Source organism: Lichenostomus cassidix, chromosome 3 (genome assembly GCF_008360975.1).
Source record: "Lichenostomus cassidix isolate B80296 chromosome 3, HeHo_3.0, whole genome shotgun sequence".
In the NCBI taxonomy this organism is placed as follows: Eukaryota; Metazoa; Chordata; class Aves; order Passeriformes; family Meliphagidae; genus Lichenostomus; species Lichenostomus cassidix.
Window position 1 is genome coordinate 81,738,891 of NC_139483.1, and position 22,198 is coordinate 81,761,088.

General features: G+C 36.8%; 1 protein-coding gene across 1 annotated transcript in view; it reads left to right on the forward strand.

The window, feature by feature from the left end:
- Positions 1–22,198, forward strand: part of COL12A1 (collagen type XII alpha 1 chain) — a 100,405-nt gene that overhangs the window by 4,280 nt on the left and 73,927 nt on the right. Inside the window, 11 exon segments of the mRNA XM_085056489.1 lie at positions 7,058–7,174; positions 7,844–7,987; positions 8,871–8,927; positions 9,590–9,853; positions 9,967–10,131; positions 10,569–10,742; positions 11,564–11,854; positions 12,082–12,684; positions 14,067–14,339; positions 16,583–16,855; positions 17,786–18,058. Of these exon segments, the coding sequence (XP_084912615.1) occupies positions 7,058–7,174; positions 7,844–7,987; positions 8,871–8,927; positions 9,590–9,853; positions 9,967–10,131; positions 10,569–10,742; positions 11,564–11,854; positions 12,082–12,684; positions 14,067–14,339; positions 16,583–16,855; positions 17,786–18,058 (2,634 nt within the window).

Consider the following 22,198-nt stretch of genomic DNA (forward strand, 5'->3'; position numbering starts at 1 on the left):
AAAACAGAAGCCAGCATCTGATCATTCATTTTTTCCTCTTTCCTTTTCTTTATGTCTTGAACTGAAACAAGTTCTCTGATAATAGCCTGCTGCAAGCTCCCTTGTCTGGATGTGGTCACCTTGTCTGATAGCTACTAAAGCATGGAGTGTCAGAGATGCCTCTGCAGTGTTTGCCCCCCTGGCAGTAGTGCTTGCTTGCGGCCTGCAGATTTAAAGTACACTGGCTTTCTGGAAAAAGATGGCATTTTTGCCAGTAGTGCAACATCTGGTCACACTAGGAAAGAATCAGTCCACTGCCTTCCTCTTGTGCTGTGTTGTTGTTGGCAAAGGAACCAAAAAAGGTCATTTGAAGTCATTTCAGAGTTGCATTTGAAATGCAGGACTGCTGTGCCAGAGAAAGCACAGAAAGAGTACAGTTTTGATGGAGGAAGGGAATGGATGTGTTTGTGCATTCTTCCCCATGTTAGGAGGGAGCTCACTTGGAGCTGGAGTAATGTTGCTGTTGTCTTGCACTACTGATTACATGTATGGAGTATGTTATTTTGGAATGCAAGCCAAGGTGTTTTATTTAGCTATAGTATAGATTAAACCAATCATATCTTCAGTAAAGTTAAAGCGAGCTGCAAAAATGTATTTGGAGCAGTACACAGTTATAACAGCAAAACTTGACACATTGCCAGACAAGCTGGCCAACCTTGATTAGATGTCATGTTGGAGGATGCATTATCACTAAGGAAAAGAATGGATAAAGCCTGATCTTGAGAGTTATAGAGGGCTCCTGAGCAGGACTTGCATTACTCTGCATTCAGAAATGTTTGATAAATAAAATATCTAATTTACAGTGATCATGTTTGGTGAGAAAATTCTCCTAGCTCCAGAGTTTTGAAGTAAGAGCAGAAAAGTGTGTGGTGAAAAATTGTGGTGCTGAAATTGGAGAGAGAAATAGTGGTGCTGAAAATGAAAGTCCAAATCTAGGAGTACCTTAGGACTCGCTGTGGTGGCAACTGCTTTTGTAGAGCTTTTTACAGTGTGGTTTTCGTTTGCAATATACCGATCATTCTTCTGCACTGTTTTAATGTTTTGTTTCAAGTTTGCATAATTTTGTAAATTGCATCTTATTTACTTTAGCAAATTATTTACTTATTTATTTACTTTAGTTCTGGTGTCATTGCAACTTAAATCCTGTCTGCTGAACTGCCTTTCTCCTGTGAACATTTGTCCCTTAGTCTTATTTTTCCAAATTTTAGATCACTTTGTGGCAAAGCTATCCTCCCCCACCAGTCAGTCAGTAAGTCCTTTGTCTCTCTTGGCTTTTTTTTGGCTCTCCCTGTACCATTCACAAGACATGCATTTTGAATTTTCTTTTCCAGAGGTGTGGGTAGACACTTGGTGGGATGAAAAAATGAGAGGAGAATAAGGGAGAGGGCCATTCAGTGTGATGAAAATTCTTGATATGAGGTGGAAAGATGGGGTGAGAGCAGAGGAAAGGAAAAGCTTAGTTTTATTTTCTGTCCTTCAGCTTTCATTTTTCAGTCTCCCTGGGAGTAGATCTGTTTTATCTGATGGTGGTGTCCATAGATTCCTGCAAATTCCAGTATGAAACTGATTCTTCATCAGCATTATCGCTGCTCTGAAGTGCTTGTGAGAGCTGTGCTCTGCTGCTCTTGGCAAGGCAGTGAACTGCAGTAATGGTATTAGAGTTTTTCTGTAGAGATACAGCAGAACAGGGCAGTCACTGTAGGAGTAGAGTGGGTAAAACCCACATATAAAACACACATAATGCATTCATGCCATTTCACTGGGGAAGTTGTTTGTTTACTGTGGTCAAGGAAGCAAATCTGTTTTCATGCTCAGCATTTTTGCTCTTTTCTTTTACAGTGAAATTCTTCTTGTTTTGCAATCCTTCTGATATCTCTTTCCCAGCTTAAACTCCTTATGTGTGATTCTATATTTTATGCTTTGTTCTGTGCCTTTTCAGTCCAGCACAGTGCATTCCATGTCTGTCCTCATGTCAGAATTTCTTTCTGTTGCAGTATTTTTTTCATCTGTGATCACAAAGAGCCAAGGGCTTTATTTTAGTCATACTTAAGCCAAGTATATTGGCATGTGAAGAATCTATTATTAATAATCTCAAGTTACTGCTGTGATGTTGTCATGGCTTCTGTAGCATGTCATATTTCCTAATACAGAGGGATTACCAAAGACACAGGAAAGAAAGGAGGAAATAATTGGTTTTGTGTGACCTCACTGAGCTTCTGGAGGTGCTGATTTTCAGTTTTTCAGGAACTGGTTCAGACCTAGAAAAGTCTGTTTTCTAGGCTGGGGATAGGAAAGGAGGGCATCACTGATCCAAGTGTGGGACCTTTGCTTTGAGCATAAAAAGGTTTGTCTGGTGAAAAATCTTTTACCAGGATATGCAGTATAGTAAGTGAAAAATAATTGAAGCACAGCAGCTGCAGAGGACTAGAATTTTTGTCTTGTAATAAAGTTTGTGTTGAGTACATTAATTTTCATTGACTGAATGATTTTGAGGTGATCTGAGATACCTGAAACTTTTGAAGTTAAACACCTATTCAGCTTTGGAACTGGTTGGTAGGACCATAATTTTATTGTCTTTTGATGGCAATATCCTTTGAGAAAGAAGCTGTTGGTTTCAAAGCTCCTAAACAGAGAGCCATGAAGATTGATAAGTGAAATTGAAATTTTTATATACATGAGGTTGACTATACATCCCTGTTTTTCCTGCTGCTAATTAGAAGAAAAAATACATGCATGTGTAAGTGTATATACATATGCACATATACATGCACAAATACATGTAAAATTTGGTAAATATTCATGCATACAGTGTGTATGCATACAGTTATGTTGAGTTACATATGTCTTTATATAGGTATATAGATATAAATTATTTTTTTTTCAAAGTATACATTTATGAGCTATGCATCTTGTATTTTGAAGAAATTTTATATACATATATAAAATTTAAAAATGCAAAGATACAGATGACAATGTTTCTGTGTTGTGATTGGCAATGAGTATTTAACAAGTCTGAGAAGCTGCTCTTTTGAGAAGCTGCTCTTTACTACATTTCTAGGCTGTAGGTCATTCTTTCTCCCAGTTGCATTGGCAATGCAGACTTCAGAGAAGCTTGACTGGGGTCATGATCTAGCTAGTTGTGCCAAATTCATACAATTTCTGAAAAAAAAAAGTAAATGAGGAGTCTTGGCACCTTCCAGCCTCATCAGGGCTTATTGCTGAGACTGCGAGGCTGAGCTTATTCTTCAGCTTCTGTAGACTGTGTGTTAACTTGGGCTAACATGTTATTTTACATGCTAATTATAGTGTGTCCTTTCCAGTGATGGAATCACAAAATATGTTTCACACAGGGATAGTGAATGATACCTACTTCCATAAATCTGGTTCTAGATATAAATCACTCAGTCTTCTGGTTATATTTTATTTCTGTCTTGTTAAGATATCCATTGAGATCCTCTAGCAGTCTCATTGTGTTATCTGCAAAAAACTGTACACTTTTGTATATTAGGTTTGTATTACCTGTGAAGTAATACAAGCTAATAAGTCTTGCACAGCATGAGAAAGACGTTTTGCTATTTTTTTTTCCAGGAAAGATACCCTTATTACATGTATATATAACACAAGAAGTGGCAATGATTTAAGTATATTATGTCTGATTTTTTTTTGGTTGGTTGTTTTTCTTTTGTGGTGCATAATAGAGAAGATTCACTTAAGGAAATTAGCATATCACAGTTCTAAGAGTGGTCAAAATTAATGCTGAGGAAACATGATTGTTTTACAGCAAGATATTTTTTAACTGCTCCAGAAACCTGTAGGGAAGCCATGCAACAGTGGGATCACTGTATGAAGGCAATACTGTGATACCATGAGATGTTATGATCATGATCCTGTATCTTGACAAGTCAGTGAGAGGTTTGGCATGGATTTGGATGGACACAGGATCAGCAGTGTCACTACACTGTAAGAATAGGTGCAACTTCACTCCTGCAAATAGCCTGACACCAAGACTGCTTGCTGAACTTAAGCTGCACTCACACATAAGGTTTTGTTGAGTGAAGTTTTCAGGTTTGTCTGTAAAGGGGCAAGCTTCTACTACAACAAGGGACATTTTTTCCCTGGAACTCTGGTTTGACTCAGTATTGCAGATGTATCATTTTTCCACTGGTGAATTCCCTTCTGGAAGAAGAATTTTAATGAGGTGGAGTAACAGTTGCCCTATTTTATAATCACAATAAGGTTTTTATCATCTAAACATTTTGCTGTACTTCAGATCAGCTTACTACTCTCAGTCATATGACCATAGTTTGGTCTTCACCCCACAGCTGGTTTCAGTTGGGTGAAATCTGACCCTTGTGAAGGTCCATGGATGTTTTGAAGATTCTGTTTGAGTATCAAAAGCTCACAGGCCATCTGGAAGACATTTTGATGACATTGGATCCAAACTGCTTTTTTTTTTTTCACTCAAGCAACATTCCTTTTTGGATTTCAATGGGAGAATATTCAGTGCTTAAGTTTGATAAGCCAGCCTTAGGCTGAGGATGAATGGATTTAAAGTGCAGCAATGAAGATGGGGGTTAGGTCTCAGGAATAACTATGATGATGAGGGCAGTGAGGCTTTGAAGTAATTTCTGTGGGAAGCTGGCTGTCTTGCCAATAGTGGAGGTCTTTAAGAATGATCTGACAAAACATGTCAGGAATGACCCAGGCTGGCCAATCATGTCTTGACTATGGGATGGACGATGGGAATTTTGAGTTCCCCTGTAATGCCATTGTTCTAAAAGGCTGTGATCACCTGGATGAATGGATACGTCACTTATGTGTCAATGTACTATTCTTGTTACCTGCCAAGATCCACATCTGAATTTTAATAAAACGGAATAGAATCTTTTAAAATGCTAAAGACTTTTCCTCACAGTCAGCTTTTTCAGTTTATCTGGAATCCGGTCATTTGGATATCAACAAGTTGGGCTGCTGCTGTCCTTCAGCAGTTAAAGCCTAATGTCTCTGCTGCAACATGCCAATTTACTTGCAAGGTTGGTGGTGCTATTTTTCCATGTACTGATTTTTTTTTTTTTTAAAGCATGCTCAGGTCAATTGTCTCTGCCTTTGCATTAAATTTGTCCTGAGCCATTGCTACTGAAACAATACTTTATAATGATATTCTTATCATGTAAATGTATTTTACTATTAACACGTGTTGCATGACTTTGATACTAAGTAACTACCCTGCCATCTCTAGCATTGTGGTACTCATAAACTGAATGACGAATAAACTGTGCATGCAGGTTAATGGTCTAATCTCACTGCCTGTGTATGGACAACAGGAAAAATAACATTTACTTCAGTACTAGTGTTATCTATTGTATCACTATTATAAAGCCATATTATCCTATGGTTGGAAATTACAGAAAATTAAAAGGAAAAAATGCCATTTTTTTTAGTTCAGTTTTACTTTTTGTAATTGGACAGTGTCTTTTCATCATTAAACATTCTAGCATTTACTTCTTTATCTGCTTTTAAAATGATATTCAAATCGGACATGAAATCTGACATATGATGGAGATCTTCCATGAAACAGAGAAGATCTGTCTTTTAAAAATGCCTGCAAAACTCTTTCACTAGTAGTTAAGGAAAGTATGGCTGGATCTAATCTTACTTTGTAGATCTATTTAAACAATAATATATAATACATCTACCATGCACTGACAGTGAGTCAGTAAAATACTGCATGAATAAGCATGACAATTTTACAAAGAGAATATCATTATAAAATATTTATGAAGCGTCTTTGTGTAATGAACCTTGTACATGGAGGCTTTGTCCATTGTGGGAAAAACCAATAATCAACATTTCATTTACGTATGCATGATGCTGCAAATTAGCGTATGTAAACTATTTCTTTCTGTACTGTTCAGTTACTTCTGTCATCAGCTCCTACAAGTTTTATTTGCAGTCATTTTTTCAGTTCATTGGTGCCCTCCTTGCCGTTTTCTATAAATTCTGTAAAATAAATGTCCTTAAATATATTTTGATGTTGTCTTTTCATAATTAACCATTGTGTTGTTTGGAACCATACTGGCATTTTATGTTAAAATGCCACTATTAGTATGGATACACCTGCTGCAAAGGTAACATGAAAACCATAGTTTACACCCTTGAAATTGTACAGAAATCTGTGAACTTCTCATCAGCTCAAATATTTCGGCAAATTGCAACCATTACTAAAGCCATTTATTACCCCCTTAGTTCCTGAATCCTTCGTTGCTATATGCAAAATATGTCACTTTAGTGGCTTCTAGGAACAAAGGGGTGGAGTTCTCCATATTTTGAATTATAATGATGCATCAGTGTATCATTATTACTGATATACATTTTGCATGTATATTCATATCTAGACCCCAACAGAAATTGTTTTACTGAACATTATATGCCCAATCTTTTCCTGTATTCTTTAAATTATTTCTTTTCTCTGCCAAGTTTCTAGATACAGTGAAATTGATAAGAAATATCATATGCAGAGACTATATTAAAAAGCTGATCAATTCTTTGGTGTCTAATTAAAAAGAGTACTGTGTTCTCTACATCCTAAATGATCTCATGATATTGTAAGCAGGTTGTGATTTGGCATGCTTGTATGGATTGCACCCAGCATGTAAAAAAATTTCCTTTAATTGTTATGTGAAATGTTTGCATATGTGGTGATTATCTGTGAACTCATTGTACATGTATCCAAATGTGTTTTCTATTGTGCTTGATTTTGCTGGCCATTCTTGAATGTCTTGGCAACTCAAGAAACATATGTTCTGTGCTGTCCTCTGTAATGCACATACTCTTTGATGTTTTGTCATATTTTTTCAGCTTTTATTTTACTCTTTTTCCAACAACATATATTTATATTTGTTGGAAACAAATTTATGCAAAGACAATTTTAGTAAGCTTTGCTCAACATTGTTTTATTTATTCATTTGCCAAAACTTGTTCAAGCTTTTAACATCTACCTGGTATAAATCTTTTGCAGTTAATCCACCATCAGACTTGAATTTTACAATTATAGATGAACATAATGTTCAAATGTCATGGAAAAGGCCACCAGATGCAATAGTGGGTTACAGAATAACTGTGGTTCCAACAAATGGTGAGTTCTGTCAAAATTTTTTATGTGGTTACATGCTTTGAAAAGTTTGGTTTATTTTAGCCTATATCTAACTTAGGTATGAGAGTAGCTTTTAAAATATTTTGGAAGTTAGTGATCAAGCCTCAGTAGTGGCAAAGGGCATACAGGAAAAAGCAGTGATTCTTCCAAGTTAGAGCTATTCTTGCCATAGTGTTTACCATGTTTGGACTGCAAGTAGTAAGTTTTGGATGCCTTTGTTTGCAAGGAGCAAAAAGAAGGCAGAATCATCATTCTGCTCATCTATGCTTTCATTTTGAAGTTCAAGAATTGTATTATGCTGTGTAAGGCAGCCATTATTTTATTTGACTTTGAGAAATAATCAAAAAAGCAGTATAAAAGCAGTATTGAATCAGAACAGGACATGATTTGTTAGATGATAGTACATTTTGTATGTGCATTTTAAGTTTCAAATTTCCTGGAATTTATTAAACAGTTTAGTAATTTTATTCACAATTGAAAGCACGTTAGCTTGAAGTTTCATGTTCCAGATTTTGTACTTCAGGAAAACAGAAAGTGTATAATTCTAAAATTGTGGGGTTTGAGATAGATTATTTTCTGTTACATTTTATGATCAGCTTATCAATATTATTGGATTTTAAGGCTGCATTGTGTTTTATATATTTATTGCAGATGGACCTACTAAAGAATTTACTCTTTCACCTAGCACTACGCAAACTGTCTTATCAGATCTTATACCTGATGTAGAGTATGTTGTATCAATAGCTTCATATGATGACAGAGAGGAGAGTCTACCTGTTTTTGGCCAGCTGACAAGTAAGTAGCTGCAATACAATTAGAAAACCAATTAAGATAACAGAGTGGTCATTCACAAAGCTTGGCTTTGATCCAGTTCTCTAACAAAATTGCCACATACCTAAACTCCCCTCAGATGGAGCTGTCTGAACAGTCTTTTTCTATTAATCCTAGTAGAAGCAGAGAAAATTTGCAAGAGATCAAAGGATACTAATGTGGGTATAGTGTCTGCCAGCCTCTCTAGAATTCCCAGGAGGACACTGGATTTTTTGAGCTAAACCTACTTCCTATAAATTGCATCTGCTGAAGTCAAGGGGAAGACAATTATTGACCTTAGTAACAAATGAATTGGACTGGCATCCTGTGTGTGTGAGAAAGTGAACCGTATTCATCCAGTAATAATAAAATGTGACACAATATACCTCAATGCCTACTAAAATATTGAATTTAAGCTTTAATAATTCTTATATTATAAAGCATAAAATAAATTTAATGAAATTAAAACACACAGCAGACTCTCTTCTATGACACATTTTGTCTCATGTCTTGGGCTTCGCAAAGAACCTTGGGAAAATTACTTATTATTAATTCCCCTAGGTGTTAGGGTGGGGTAATATTGGTATATTGGTATTTCATCCAGAGATGTTGCAGTTAATTTTCCAGAAATGCCTGTACAAGATGTACAAATACAGAGGATTCTTAGATATTTACATTTTGTGTTGCCCTGAATTCTATGTTTTCAAATCCGTAAGTACAGGTAATGTATTCACAACCTGCGCTTATGTTTTTCATGTTCTTAGGCTTGTCAGATATGTGTCTCTAATTCCATATGTGCTTTTCTTTAATGTTTGAAAATGTAACCTGATTTCCTCCATTAATTCTGTCTATGTTGTGCTTTGTGTAGTTCAGACAGGTGGTCCAGGGATACCAGACGAAAAGAAGGTTGAGGCTCAATTACAAAGTAAGGTGTTTTGCCTTTTAACTTATCTGACATTTATCTTATCTGAGGTCTAGCTCTAGCACCTCACAGAGTTAAACTGTGTTTCTGTGTTACCTACCAATGAAATCAACTTATAAATTGTGCAGAGTTAAAAAAACTTGTGAAGGGACTGGGATAGAAGGAATTAATTAGCTGCATTGAAAGGTAAGAGCGCAAAGTTAGTTCTGAAACTAGGGATTTCATGCAACTAACCCGAGCAAGTCCATGGGTGTCTTGGTCCTGTTAACAAAAGGTATTGTGCTGTGGATAGCCTCTGCAGCTATATTGGGGAGATAAAGATGCAAGGCACAAGTGGTAACAAAACAAAATTTTTCTGTATCATCAAATAACTGCAAAAAAATTTTTACGTGTGTTTTTGTCTGTTGTGACGTATCAGATCTTGTGAGAAATGTCTCAAAAGAGTTCCCTTTTGATAATGGCAGTTAGAAAACTCATATGGGTGTTCACTAATGTGAATAATACTTCCCCAAGCAAGATAACCCAGATAAGATCAGTCTTAAATATCTGTTAGTTTTGGCTTTTACCTACTAAGTTTCCATTAGACATTTCTCACTGATCCATAAGAATGCAATTGTTCATTTACTAATAGAGTTGGTTTTCTTTTTTCCCCTGTTGTGTTCCAGGATGCTCCATAAGTGCAATGACAGATTTAGTTTTCCTGGTAGATGGTTCATGGAGTGTAGGGAGAAATAACTTCGGCTATATTCTGGACTTCATGGTTGCCCTTGTATCAGCTTTTGATATTGGGGAAGAAAAGACAAGAGTTGGAGTTGTTCAGTACAGTTCAGACACAAGAACAGAGTTCAATTTAAATCAGTATTACAGAAGAAGTGATCTTCTTGATGCAATTAAAAGGATACCTTACAAAGGTGGCAACACAATGACAGGTACAGGTTTCCCAAATACATGTTTATTCAGCATTTCATTTCATAGTTCCAATTTGCTTTAAATCCTAGTTAACAGAAGTCTAATAGAACACAACTTGTGTTGCTGTTTTTAGGTGAGGCTATTGATTACCTCGTTCAAAACACCTTCACTGAGTCTGCTGGAGCAAGAAAAGGCTTTCCCAAAGTAGCAATTGTCATTACTGATGGGAAAGCTCAAGATGATGTAGAAATTCCTGCAAGAGAGCTTCGCAACATAGGAGTTGAAGTTTTTTCCTTGGGTGAGTTGAGTTTTTCTAATGATTGAGAGATTTTTTCATAAAAATTAATTTATAAGTTTTTCAGGTTGGGAGTTTAAAGCATTTCACTATGCTACTCCTTTCATGTGTATGCCTTGAAATAGGTAATTCGTACCCTCCAGAGTGGAATATACCGTTTGTGTTAATTTGATAGTTATTATGTAGTTTCTACATGAAGATGAGTGACTAGCATAGTTTCAGCCTTGGCCTCATTCTTCACTTATACCACATTCTTTTCCCAGGTTGAAAATGGAGTCTGCCACCTCATTGCATTAGTCATTATTTTGTAGTTTGATTATTGATAGTAACAGAAGGCAGGACTAATTTAAACTCATCATTACCCCAGGGTGTTTTGATACATTCACAGGAGTCTATATTTTATGGCATCTTAATACAGTCCTGTCTATTGCAACTTCTAGGTATCAAAGCAGCAGATGCAAAGGAACTCAAGTTAATTGCATCTCAGCCTTCACTGAAGCATGTGTTCAATGTGGCTAATTTTGATGGAATTGTGGATATACAGAATGAAATTATCTTGCAAGTGTGCTCTGGTGTTGATGAACAACTAGGTGAACTGGTTAGTGGAGAAGAAGGTGAGGAACTTTATAAAAATGTATTTATAGTTTCAGTTTATTCCAATGTCTATTGAAGTGTCTATCCCTACTTCCTTTGCTTTATTTCTGGAGTTTGATCCATTGCCTCATTTAGCAAGTGTGGAAAACTGGTCTCACTTTTGTGTATTTAAATGCAGTATAACAGAACATGTGATGTAGTAGATTTGGAATAGGTCCATTATTCCATAGTTTCAAAGGCATCCCAGTGATGTGCAGTTATCAGAGTCAGTTTGGACACAGGCGTCACTTCTGTGGAAAAATATATTAAAGGGAAAAAAATTGCTTGGTGATGGGTCAGAATGTGTAATAGATTAAGAACCAAAGCATGAAAACTAGAGTATTGAGAAAACACAGACATCAAGCTGTATCACTGCAGCTTTCTGTGCCTGTAAGGTTTTAAGTAACTACTTACTCTTTGACAAAAATTGTAGCAGAGATAACTCTGCTGTCGCAGTACTCTGCTGAAGTCTGCATTTGTTCACACTTTCTACCGTGTTTCTGTGAGTGTAGCTTTGACTTCTGGCTGAAGCAGTTTTAGAGGAAGGCAGCATTTTTCCTGGAATTTCTGCTATACTTGGGGGACCATGAATGCATTGTTCATATTTCTGCCCTCTCACTGATGTCTCATTTGGGCTGTCCTGTAATTAATTTCTCTTTATTTATGCTAAAAAAAACCCCAAAAGTGATTTTTAGTAAATATTAAGCAAAAATAACTAAAATTATTACAGAAACAAAAACCATGAAGAAAATATGTTTATAATTATAACTAATATTTTGGGTTTGCTTTTGATTTCTTTCAGTGGTGGAGCCTCCTTCAAATCTGGTGGCCACTCAGATCTCCTCAAAGTCTGTTAGAATCACTTGGGATCCATCCACAAGCCAAATAACTGGCTATCGTCTGCAGTTCATTCCAATGATAGCTGGGGGAAAACAACACGTACTGAGTGTGGGTCCTCAGACTACTGCTCTGAACGTTAAAGATCTCTCTCCAGACACAGAGTATCAAATCAATGTTTATGCGATGAAAGGACTAACCCCCAGTGAGCCAATAACGATAATGGAAAAAACGCAACAAGTAAAAGTTCAAGTGGGTGAGTCTGGAGCCACGACACTATTTTCAAATGGAAGTTTTTCATTGATGAAATGTCTGATGTTTGTTTTAATATCATACCCTTATTATTTTTGAAATACAGCTTTGCTTAGTGTAGTTTACTTTGTTTATAAGCAGCTGTGTGTGATACATGAACTACAGATGCATTTGTATTGCTATTGGGGCTATTGCAAATCTGTTTACAGTGGTTATTCTTTTTCTTTGCAGAATGCTCACGTGGTGTGGATGTAAAAGCTGATGTTGTGTTTTTAGTGGATGGTTCCTACAGCATTGGTATTGCCAATTTTGTAAAAGTGAGAGCCTTTTTGGAAGTGTTAGTTAAAAGCTTTGAGATATCACCTCGAAAAGTACAGATAAGTCTTGTCCAGTACAGCAGAGATCCCCATATGGAGTTTTCTTTGAACAGATACAACAGAGTGGAAGACATTATTCAGGCTATTAACACCTTCCCCTACAGAGGTGGATCTACCAATACAGGCAAAGCAATGACATATGTGAGGGAGAAAGTGTTTGTTACCAGCAAAGGATCAAGACCGAATGTGCCAAGAGTCATGATTCTTATCACTGATGGAAAATCGTCAGATGCTTTTAAAGAACCTGCAATAAAGCTGAGGGATGCAGATGTAGAAATATTTGCAGTTGGTGTGAAGGACGCAGTGCGTACAGAGTTGGAAGCAATTGCATCACCTCCTGCTGAAACCCATGTTTACACAGTGGAAGATTTTGATGCTTTTCAAAGAATATCGTTTGAACTTACACAATCTGTCTGCTTACGAATTGAGCAGGAATTGGCTGCTATAAGGAGAAAATGTAAGTACCTACTATTACTAAGAGGAATGCAGAAAATGCAATGAAAAAAGTATCTGAACGAGTGGTTTGTGTTTATAGTTATCTAAAGAATTTATATTGATGATATTATCCATATAAAAATGATAATTTTAATAACTGGGGATTTGCTTTTCATTTTCAAGCATATGAAAAGCAACAGGTGAAATTAATGGAGAAATGGAGTTGAAAAAATCATTGGAGAATTTTTTCCCCTCCAGCCCTGCTAGTAACACATTTTATTAGCTAAAAAGCTAATAAAAATGTGTGGCTATTGGAATGACTTTAGTGGATATGCCCTGATTTTGTCCTCAATGTCTTCAGTAAAACAGTTACCAGGGCCATTTTTTTAGCTGTCCAAAATGAAGTAGTGAGTCTAAGCTTGTCTTTTAGATACTCAAAGGCAATGAAGCAATGCAAACAACTCTAGAGGGAGATTTGATTAATTTTTACAATTCAATTAATGACCCTCTGAAATGCGCTTAGACAAGACAACTTGAGACAGGAGATTTTAGGTGATATTAATCTAAATCTAACTGTAAAGACTGAAATGAAGTAGCACATGAGAGCCTTCACATGCATCCAAATTAGGCCAACTTGGATAAGGTTTAACATTCAAAAGATCTTTAAATGGCCTACTTTTGGTCAGCTAAAGTTACTTATGATTAGCTGCATCCTCAGTGTCCTTACCTGTGTTTAGTAGGACACTAGCATTAAAGAGTTCCCAGTGTTGAAAGCTCCACTCTCTTTAAAAATAAGCCTTTTGTTTCAGGATAGCTTTGAGGAACAAACCAGCAAAACAGCCTTTGTTTTAGAGGGCTCAAGCAGTCTTAAGATCCCCACTGTTAGGCTGACTAGGCCAACCAAAACAAGCCCAGGATATCAAATTTTTGACTGTGCCTTGTGTCAAATTCCTTGTTTCCCCTTTGACTTCATTCCTGAAAAAATACTGGGTTTTTTTGTCCTATTTCTAATCTAGATCTGAAAAAATCCCAACAATTCTTAGTTTCAATTGAGGACATAATGTTATTGCTGTTCATTTGACATATGAAATAAGGAACCCAACTTGAGCACCAGGTTCTGTATTTTCAAAAAAACTAAGTTTTCATGAATACTTATTTTTTTAGATGGACAGTTTTAATTTGATCTAGAAATTACTATGTTGGTGCTTCCACTCACTGTTGAATGATTTTAGGCAACCTAGATATGATCTTCTTTAAATTTCATAGATATAAGCAAGAAAACAAATACTGTGCACATGCAATGAAATACCTGTTCAATTAGAATAAATAAAATTATTTTAGAAATTTTGTTTTCAAAGTATTCTAGCAAGTATGCCTCATATGTGCATTTTTATTTCCATACAGCTTATGTACCTGCAAAGAACATGGTCTTTTCTGACATAACATCTGAGAGTTTCAAAGTGAGCTGGTCTCCTGCTGGACCTGAGGTTTTGTCCTATCTCATTAAATATAAAGTAGCAGTCGGTGGAGAGGAATTCATTGTTTCAGTACCAGCTTCAAGTACTAGCTCAGTTCTCACAAACTTACTACCTGAAACTACTTATGCAGTCAGTGTGATTTCTGAATATGAAGATGGTGATGGTCCTCCCTTGGATGGAGAGGAAACCACCCTAGAAGGTAGGATTCCCATTATTCTCAGACACAAGGGAGTCATATGTTCAAATAAGAATTTGCCTAGCTGGAGAATGGGTATATGAGGAACAGCCAACTATGGCTGAGAAGCTGTACTGCCATGCAGGAAGAGAATAAATGTTATTGCATCTCAATGCATTCAGTGAAGACTTAAAATTCCAGTAATATCCATAATATGCAAACATTAAGTTGCTAAGATTGGACTTTCATTTTGCTGAATATTGGATGGATGCTATGTTTCTCTACAGTGGCCTCTTTTCAAATGAAGTGTTCTCAATATTAAATTCAGTGGCGTGAATTATTAATATAGACTCAAGCTGGACTAGATGAACATTATAGGTCCTTTTCAACTGAACTATTCTACTCTATTTAATAATTATGACTGTGATGCAGGAATGCATGTTGACTTCAATACTTTTAAAGGCAAATATGTGCCTATGCAATTTGCTATGCGTACATCTAATTTAACATTAGTAGAAATTTTGTTTTATATACAACAGGCTTAAAGGGGCTTGAGTTTTTGGTCAGCTTTTTTTTATCAGAACTTCATTGGTCTGCTCCAATAATGGATTCAAAACTTCCACTGATGTCAGTATGTGTTTTATGTGATCAGTGGGTATAAATTTAAGCATGGTAGCTGTACTTTTTCTTGACAGAGTCACCATGATGCATTTTTGGTGATTGAAAGGAGCAGCATGACAGTAAATTTGATTTTCTATTCCAGTAGTTGAATACTCAATCTACTCTAAACCATGATTTTTAAAATATTGATCCACACTTTTTCATTATTCCATGCTGTCATTTGTGACCTTTGGTGACAGAAATGGTTCCAAGGGAGCAAAAGAAACAGCATGAAGATTTGTTCACTGCTCTTTCCTCTTAAGACTGGTAGAAATAAACACTTATAAAATAGTTTAGTTTGGATGTCAAGTTTGGAAGATAGAGGTTTCACTGTCAGTGTGCACATTTCCATGACTGTACCAGTTAGAATATTTTGGCCAAGCATAATTTTCCCTTAGGAAAGCAGACAAACTCTTGGCTGATAGAACATGGAGCTTGTGTGAGTAAGGGACAGGAGAAGGAAAAGCATTAATAAAAATAATCCATTTTCCCATGTTGTAACTGATAAATAATTTTTAGCATTGTGATCTGATGATATCCCAATGTGTCTGAGAAGAGTTCTTCTGCAATCATGTAAATGACAGCAGCTCTCCATGCATATCTAGCTACCAGTTTGAGCCAGATGACTTTCTTGGCATCTAACTTTGGTTTCAGGCTTTTAAAAGATTTGAAGTTGGGTATTGTGTTTCTGATTAAGAGAAAACAGGTTTCTTTTTTTTTAAACTAGGATTATTAATTGCTCCACTCTTAGCTTTGAAGAACAATACGTATGGAATACAGATAGTAAACAATAAAACCATCTTCTTCCCCCTAAGTGACAATGCTGTGTTCTGCTAAGCAGCATGCAGTACAGTAGATTCTTTTGTCTGTTGGAGAGTCAAGTCTTGTTTGGTGTGCCCACTGTGCTCATCTGAGCTGCTGTACTTTTTGTTGAGGAACAGACTAGGTTAAAGGATTCACCACAGTTTTTCTTTAGTTTCTAGGATAATAAACTATTTCTTTGAGTCAGAGACTGAGTTAAGAAACCTTTTTTAAACATTAGATGCAACTCATATTGCAATGAATATATTTTTTGTTGGAAAAATTCAAAGAAATAGAATTTGGTGGGTTTTTTTTTTTTCCTGTTGTATTTTCCTTGTTTGTTTTTTCAAATAGGATAGCTGCCTGTGTGTAGTCAGGTGTATCTAACAACCACCTGTAAATGGAAGTGGTACAGAAGCAAATGGCCACAGCCAGGAAACCTATACCATTTGTTGTGTTAAGAAGTTTCCTCACTATGGTCAAATGTTCCTTACACTGTTCTACTGTTCTACTTAACAGTTCTTCTGTTATCAGTAAACACAGTTAGACTGTCTTCAGTTTCAGAAGCAGTTGTATAAACTGATGAATGTACTTTTGAGGATGACTTTGTTCCACTGCTGAATGTAACTCTGACCCTAAATTTTCAGAAATTACTAAAGTTGTGTGTGCCCTAAAGCAATGAGAGGGCAATATAAGCAGTTTTGGTAAACTGGACGAGTTAACAGAATGGTTGGCATGGTTTTGTTTCAGATACTGCTTCACTAAAGGCAAATATTTTCAACTTAGGTGTGTATGTTTTTTTGTAGTTAAAGGTGCTCCTCGAAACTTAAGGATAACAGATGAAACTACTGATAGCTTTGTAGTTGGTTGGGCTCCAGCTCCAGGAAACGTCCTACGGTACAGGATTGCTTATAGACCACTTACTGGAGGAGAAAGGAGACAAGTGACTGTCTCAGCAAATGATAGATCAACTACTCTGCAGAATTTGATCCAAGATACAAGATATGAAGTATCTGTTATTCCGGAGTATCAGTCTGGGCCTGGGAATTTGTTGAATGGATATGCAAAAACTGATGAAGGTACATGATTAATGCTGTGAATGCAGTAAGCATGAGAAAAACTCCCTGCATGATGACATATTCATTCTGAGAAGAGAATAAACCATAGAGTCCATATGTGTTATCCCAGATAAACAGAATTATAACATTGCCCAAGCCTAGCTGAGAGGTAACTGAAGACAATTGAGTTTATCAAAATGTCAATATTTCATTTTAAAATACAGTCTTTTGAACCTGATATGGCAAGGTAACTTGGGTGAAGAATCTACCTGTATGTTTAATTAATTGTCCTCATGGTTCTTCATATTGTCAGTGATATAAATTATATGCCTTATATACCTTTTGAGCAAATTCAGATCCTGTTCACGCTTTGTTCTGAATGTTTAGCAAGGAATTGGTAAAACATTTAATTTTCTAAAGTTAATCACTGTAGATTTAACTGATGTGAAAATGCATGATCCTTTAACGTGCATCATGCCTTATTAAACAAAATCCAGAGAGTACAGACAGTATGAATATCCTGATCACTGTTGAAATTTCACTGACACATAAAAATTATAACCAAAAAGAACTCTTTAGGAAACCAGAAGGTGTTAATTTCACATTTCATTGGTCATCTTTGATGTGATTCTGTGGACAGTGACTTCAACATAGATGTTTGTTGAAGCTGAGCATATATTAAGGAGCTAGTATGTATAAGTGTTTCAGGACTGAGCCTGCTTTAACAGAAAAAAAATTATGTAGAATGACTTTATTGGGCATTTTTGCCTAAGGAGGGTGGGGAAGGAATTGTACAATTGAGATTATGGTAAAGGTATGCTGTAGAAATGTTGGTTCAGCCTATTCAGAAATTATTTTTTAGCATAAAATCCTATGTAGTGTTAATCTGAAAAATAAGCCAAGAGATTAAGCTTGCTTCAACTTGTTTTTAACACCTTTTGACATGTGCAGTCCGAGGAAATCCAAGAAATTTGAGAGTTTCTGATGCTACAACGTCAACGATGACACTGTCTTGGAGTGCTGCTCCTGGCAAAGTGCAGCAGTACTTTATAACATACACTCCAGTCGCAGGAGGGGAAACTAAGGAAGTGACTGTGAAAGGGGACACTACCTCTAAAGTGCTCAAAGGCTTGGACCAAGCCACTAGGTATACATTGACTGTGTCTGCCTTGTATGCCTCTGGAGCAGGAGATGCCCTTTCTGGAGAAGGAGAAACACTTGAAGGTAATTATTTATTGTTTCTGTACAGTCATCTGATGTTTATGGCGTCTTAAAGTGTCTTCCCAAGTGTATTGGTTTGAAAACAAACTAGTGGGAGATCACAAATCAGGATTAAAATTAATAGGAAAAATTAAAAAGAAGTGAAATAATACAAGGAAAAGCACTGACAAAGTCAGATACAGCCTGACACCTGGTTAGGGTGGTGGTAGCAGTCCAAATGAAGTAGTTCAGTTGAAGTGGAGATCCTGTGAAGGTCTGGTCTCCAGCTGAAGGTCCAGAGGCAGCTCTTGTCCTTTGGGAACCCAGTAGACAGGGCTAGCTCAGGCAGTTCCAAGGCCAGGTTATATCCAAGTGGGAATGCTTGGCTCCTCCCTCCTGGGTGGAGCATCCCACAATAGGATGAGATAAGTCCATGAGTCATGTGGTGGGTCCCTGATGGCCCATTGTCTGTTATCAGGGGTGAGTCATTAGCAGGTGATAGCAGCTAATGGCCCACAGCTGGTGCTAATAGAATACTGAATGCATCTATATTGTAACCCAGGACACCAAGTTTTCTGCAGAAGTAAATAGGTGAATAAAAAAAGCCATAAAGATGCTTTCCTACTTTACATGGACTTTCTAAACCTACTGTCCTCAAAGAAAAAAAAAGTGGGTTAAATCACTGATTGTGGGGGGAGCTCTGTGTCTCTTGAAAAAGGTATTGCCAGAAGCACCAACCAAAACTCACTGTACTTCCAGACCAGCCTCTGTGAAATATTTTGTCTTCTAGTTCTCATCTTCCAAGCAATTTTAGTGGCAGACTGTTCTTACTGTAACAGGATTAATTAATGGGATTAAGGTATCTCATCAATTTGAAAATTTGCAGCATTTCTACTGCACTGAGATTGAAAGATGTTCAGGGGCCATTTTTGCATCAGAGAAAGAACATACAGTCTCAGGCATGCAGATAATGAGTCACATCCTGCTTCTAACTGCGAACCTGGGGCTGAGCATAAACAGAATGCTGGCAAAAGCATAAGCCAGGCCCGAAGACTTTCTTATAAGGAGGGGAGGCTGCTCTTTCTTTGACTTTGAGCAGAGAATTTCTCAGACTAATTCTCTGTGAGCATTCTCAGTGTCATCTGTAGATTGTCAGAGGGTAGGGAAAGCTGCCTTGTCGGCCTTGAAAGGAACTGTGACTCTTCTCTGTGTATGTGCTGCTGAAATCTGGCACTGCAGCTGTGTAGGCACAACACTTGACGACAATTTATAGATGAATTATGTGGAATTAGGACTTGTCCATTGATGCTAATAGAGTTACAGTAGGAATATACTTGATTCCTAGTTTCTCCATCAGTTTAACTTTTTTCTTATGACATAGGTTAGGAAGCAATCCAGAAAACCTATTTTAAATAGGAAAATGTAAAATAAAATAGTTTAAAAATTCAGTTCCAATGATTCAGCAATGTGCTAAATTCTTCCTACTAAAATTTAGTTTGAACTTGTTTGAGCGCTGCTGTTTGCATCATGGACTTTCTAGGATTCTTCTGTGATTGATGAAGAAAGGCAAATACTTTCATTAGGCAGATAGTCCATCTGAGATCTCATTTTTCCTTCAAATGAGCTTTTCTCTGTCCACTGACTATACCAAGAATGAGAGCACTAGACACCAAATGTCTGCCTGTCCCACTACCTATGACCTGCTTGCACTGAGACAGGATGCAGCTATCAGAGAATCAGACACCTTGCAATTCATGCTGAAAGTTTCCTGTCTCTCTCACTTTCACTGCTCATGCAAGATCCAAAAGGCTCCTTTTGTAGGAGAAAAGAACCTGTCTCCTGCTCAGAACATTGCTGAGATATAGGTAAATGAGACCAGGTATCAATATTCTGCCCATATCCTCCAGAAAAGCCAGAGGTGATCAGGACCTAATGAACTTCCCTCTTGGTGGTGATGCTGTCCCTTCCTAGGTCTAACACCTTTTTGGAGGGAAGAGGGAGTGTGAAAATGTAGGCTTCGTGCAGTCTGGGAGAGTTTGAATTCACCTCCACATCCAAGCAGGTTCACAGAACTGTAGTGTATATTGGGCAAGAGTCTGCTTTATTCTTTCCACTAAACATGAGCCACTGTCAATCCAGGAATGCAAATTTCACTCTCAGAACAAAAACAGACTGGATCCCAAGTAGGCATAGGAGCCTGACTGCCCTACTTTTTCCTCTGTGTTATCAGTGGATAGAGCATTGCCTCAGTCCTCCTTTGCAAATCTTGAGAGGCCTCTGTCTCAATGTTAAACAGATTGAATTGTTAACTTCCTTAGGGACATAACTCCAATTTTAGGAAAGGGTTGACCAAGTTAACTGTTTAAATTTGGTGGAAACATTTTCATTGAGTGTATTTGCCGTAAACTGAGGAGAGGTCCTTTATTAACCTGGAGATGTGAAGAGATCGAGTGTGTTTCAAATTCATGAAGTAAGCTTAGCTTTTTATCCTGTCATAAAACTTGAGCAAAAGTCTTTTAGGGCACTGCCTAGAGCTTCAGTTAAAACACATACTAGAGGGAACAGGGAATGAAATACAGTAGAATCCAAAAGACAAAATCATCAGAAATGAATTCAGTCTCAGGTCAGACTATCTAGCCCTTTCACTGCTCCCTGCACCATGTCCCACCTGAGGGCTCTGATTCTTATTTGGACTTTCTGCATTGCTAAATTGTTATTAAGAAGAAGAACATTCTCAACAGTGGTTAAAGAGCCAAATAATTTAAAAGAATATTTGCCTCTGTTTTAGGAATGTGCTTATGTGCAACACATGGTGTTTAAAATGGTTGTTGGACTTAAAAAGGTCACAGAAACATTCCTGTAAGAAATTTGGTCTAAGCAGTTGAATTCAAACATTACATTAAAAATTCTTTCACAGATTTTGTCTTGGGATAAATAAGAATAAATAAGCATTCTATCACTCAACTGAATTATTTTCTATTCAGTTCTTCAGCTGGGAGGAAACCAAATTAAAAATTACTTATAATTTTGACATGTATAGCTTTATGACTCAAATGTAAATTCTTTGAAGATTCAGCTGGATTTGAAAATCCTATCAGGGTGCTCTTCAGAAAACATTACTCTTCATATTATAACTGTCTCTTAAATTTTCTTGGTTAGATAAAATGTTAGTAAGAGCATTGTAGAGATCTCAGTCCTTACTGGGTGATCAAAGAGAAAGAACAGAATACAAATTTCTGTTTGCATGACAGCAAAGGCCTAATTCATGATATTTCCTCATGGAAGATCTACCGTGTATGTCAGAAATCAGCATATCTGCAGTTTCATGGGGCAATAAAGTACTTGAATTAGGCCAGGACTCTTTGAACATAGTCATAGATATTTTAAAAGACTCTGACTAATATTGTGAAAGGTTTTCAGAATATTTGTTGCAGCATATAAGACAGTATTTCACTGTATGGTCCTATCTTACCTCACTGAATGATAAAATAACAAAACCTTTGAAGAAACCCAGACAATTATGAGCAAAACGGATGCAATTTTGGAACTGAAAGGTAACAGTCAAATTTCAAAGCTCAGTATAGAAGTTTATATGAAAAGAGTTGTCATGCTGGCTGTGAAGCTAAAATAAATATGGTTGGATGAGGATGAAAAGTTACACAGGTCAATGAAGTGAATACTAGACTAATGAGTAGCTAAAATAACTTGTCTGACTGAGGCTGGAAATAGGACAGGTCTTAACTTCTGGAGAAATAAACTTATCAACAGTAATGACAAAAAAGCTGTGAAAGGAAGCATAAAAAAGTGTTTAGTATTTCAGTTCGTTTTTCCATGAGCCATGGTGTCTGAGAAACAAAATAGTGTGGTGTGTGTTTTTCATTGCCAACAACCCAGAGAGACTGAGCACTTAAGTATTTTCCTGTATCAGGAATCCCTATGGGGCTTACTTGATGTCTTCACCATATGAATTCTCACCAAACCTATTCAGTCAGTGGTGCCATGGTTGCTCATCGTATCAGGAGTTAGTCTTGAGATTGCTTTTCAAACTGGGATAGTTGCTAGTTCATGGAATTGATATGTAGCCTAAGAGGAATGAGTTTGGGTGTAGGGAACATTTCAGCACTAATAGGAAAGTGAGAAAAGAGGAGCTGGATACAGAACCTT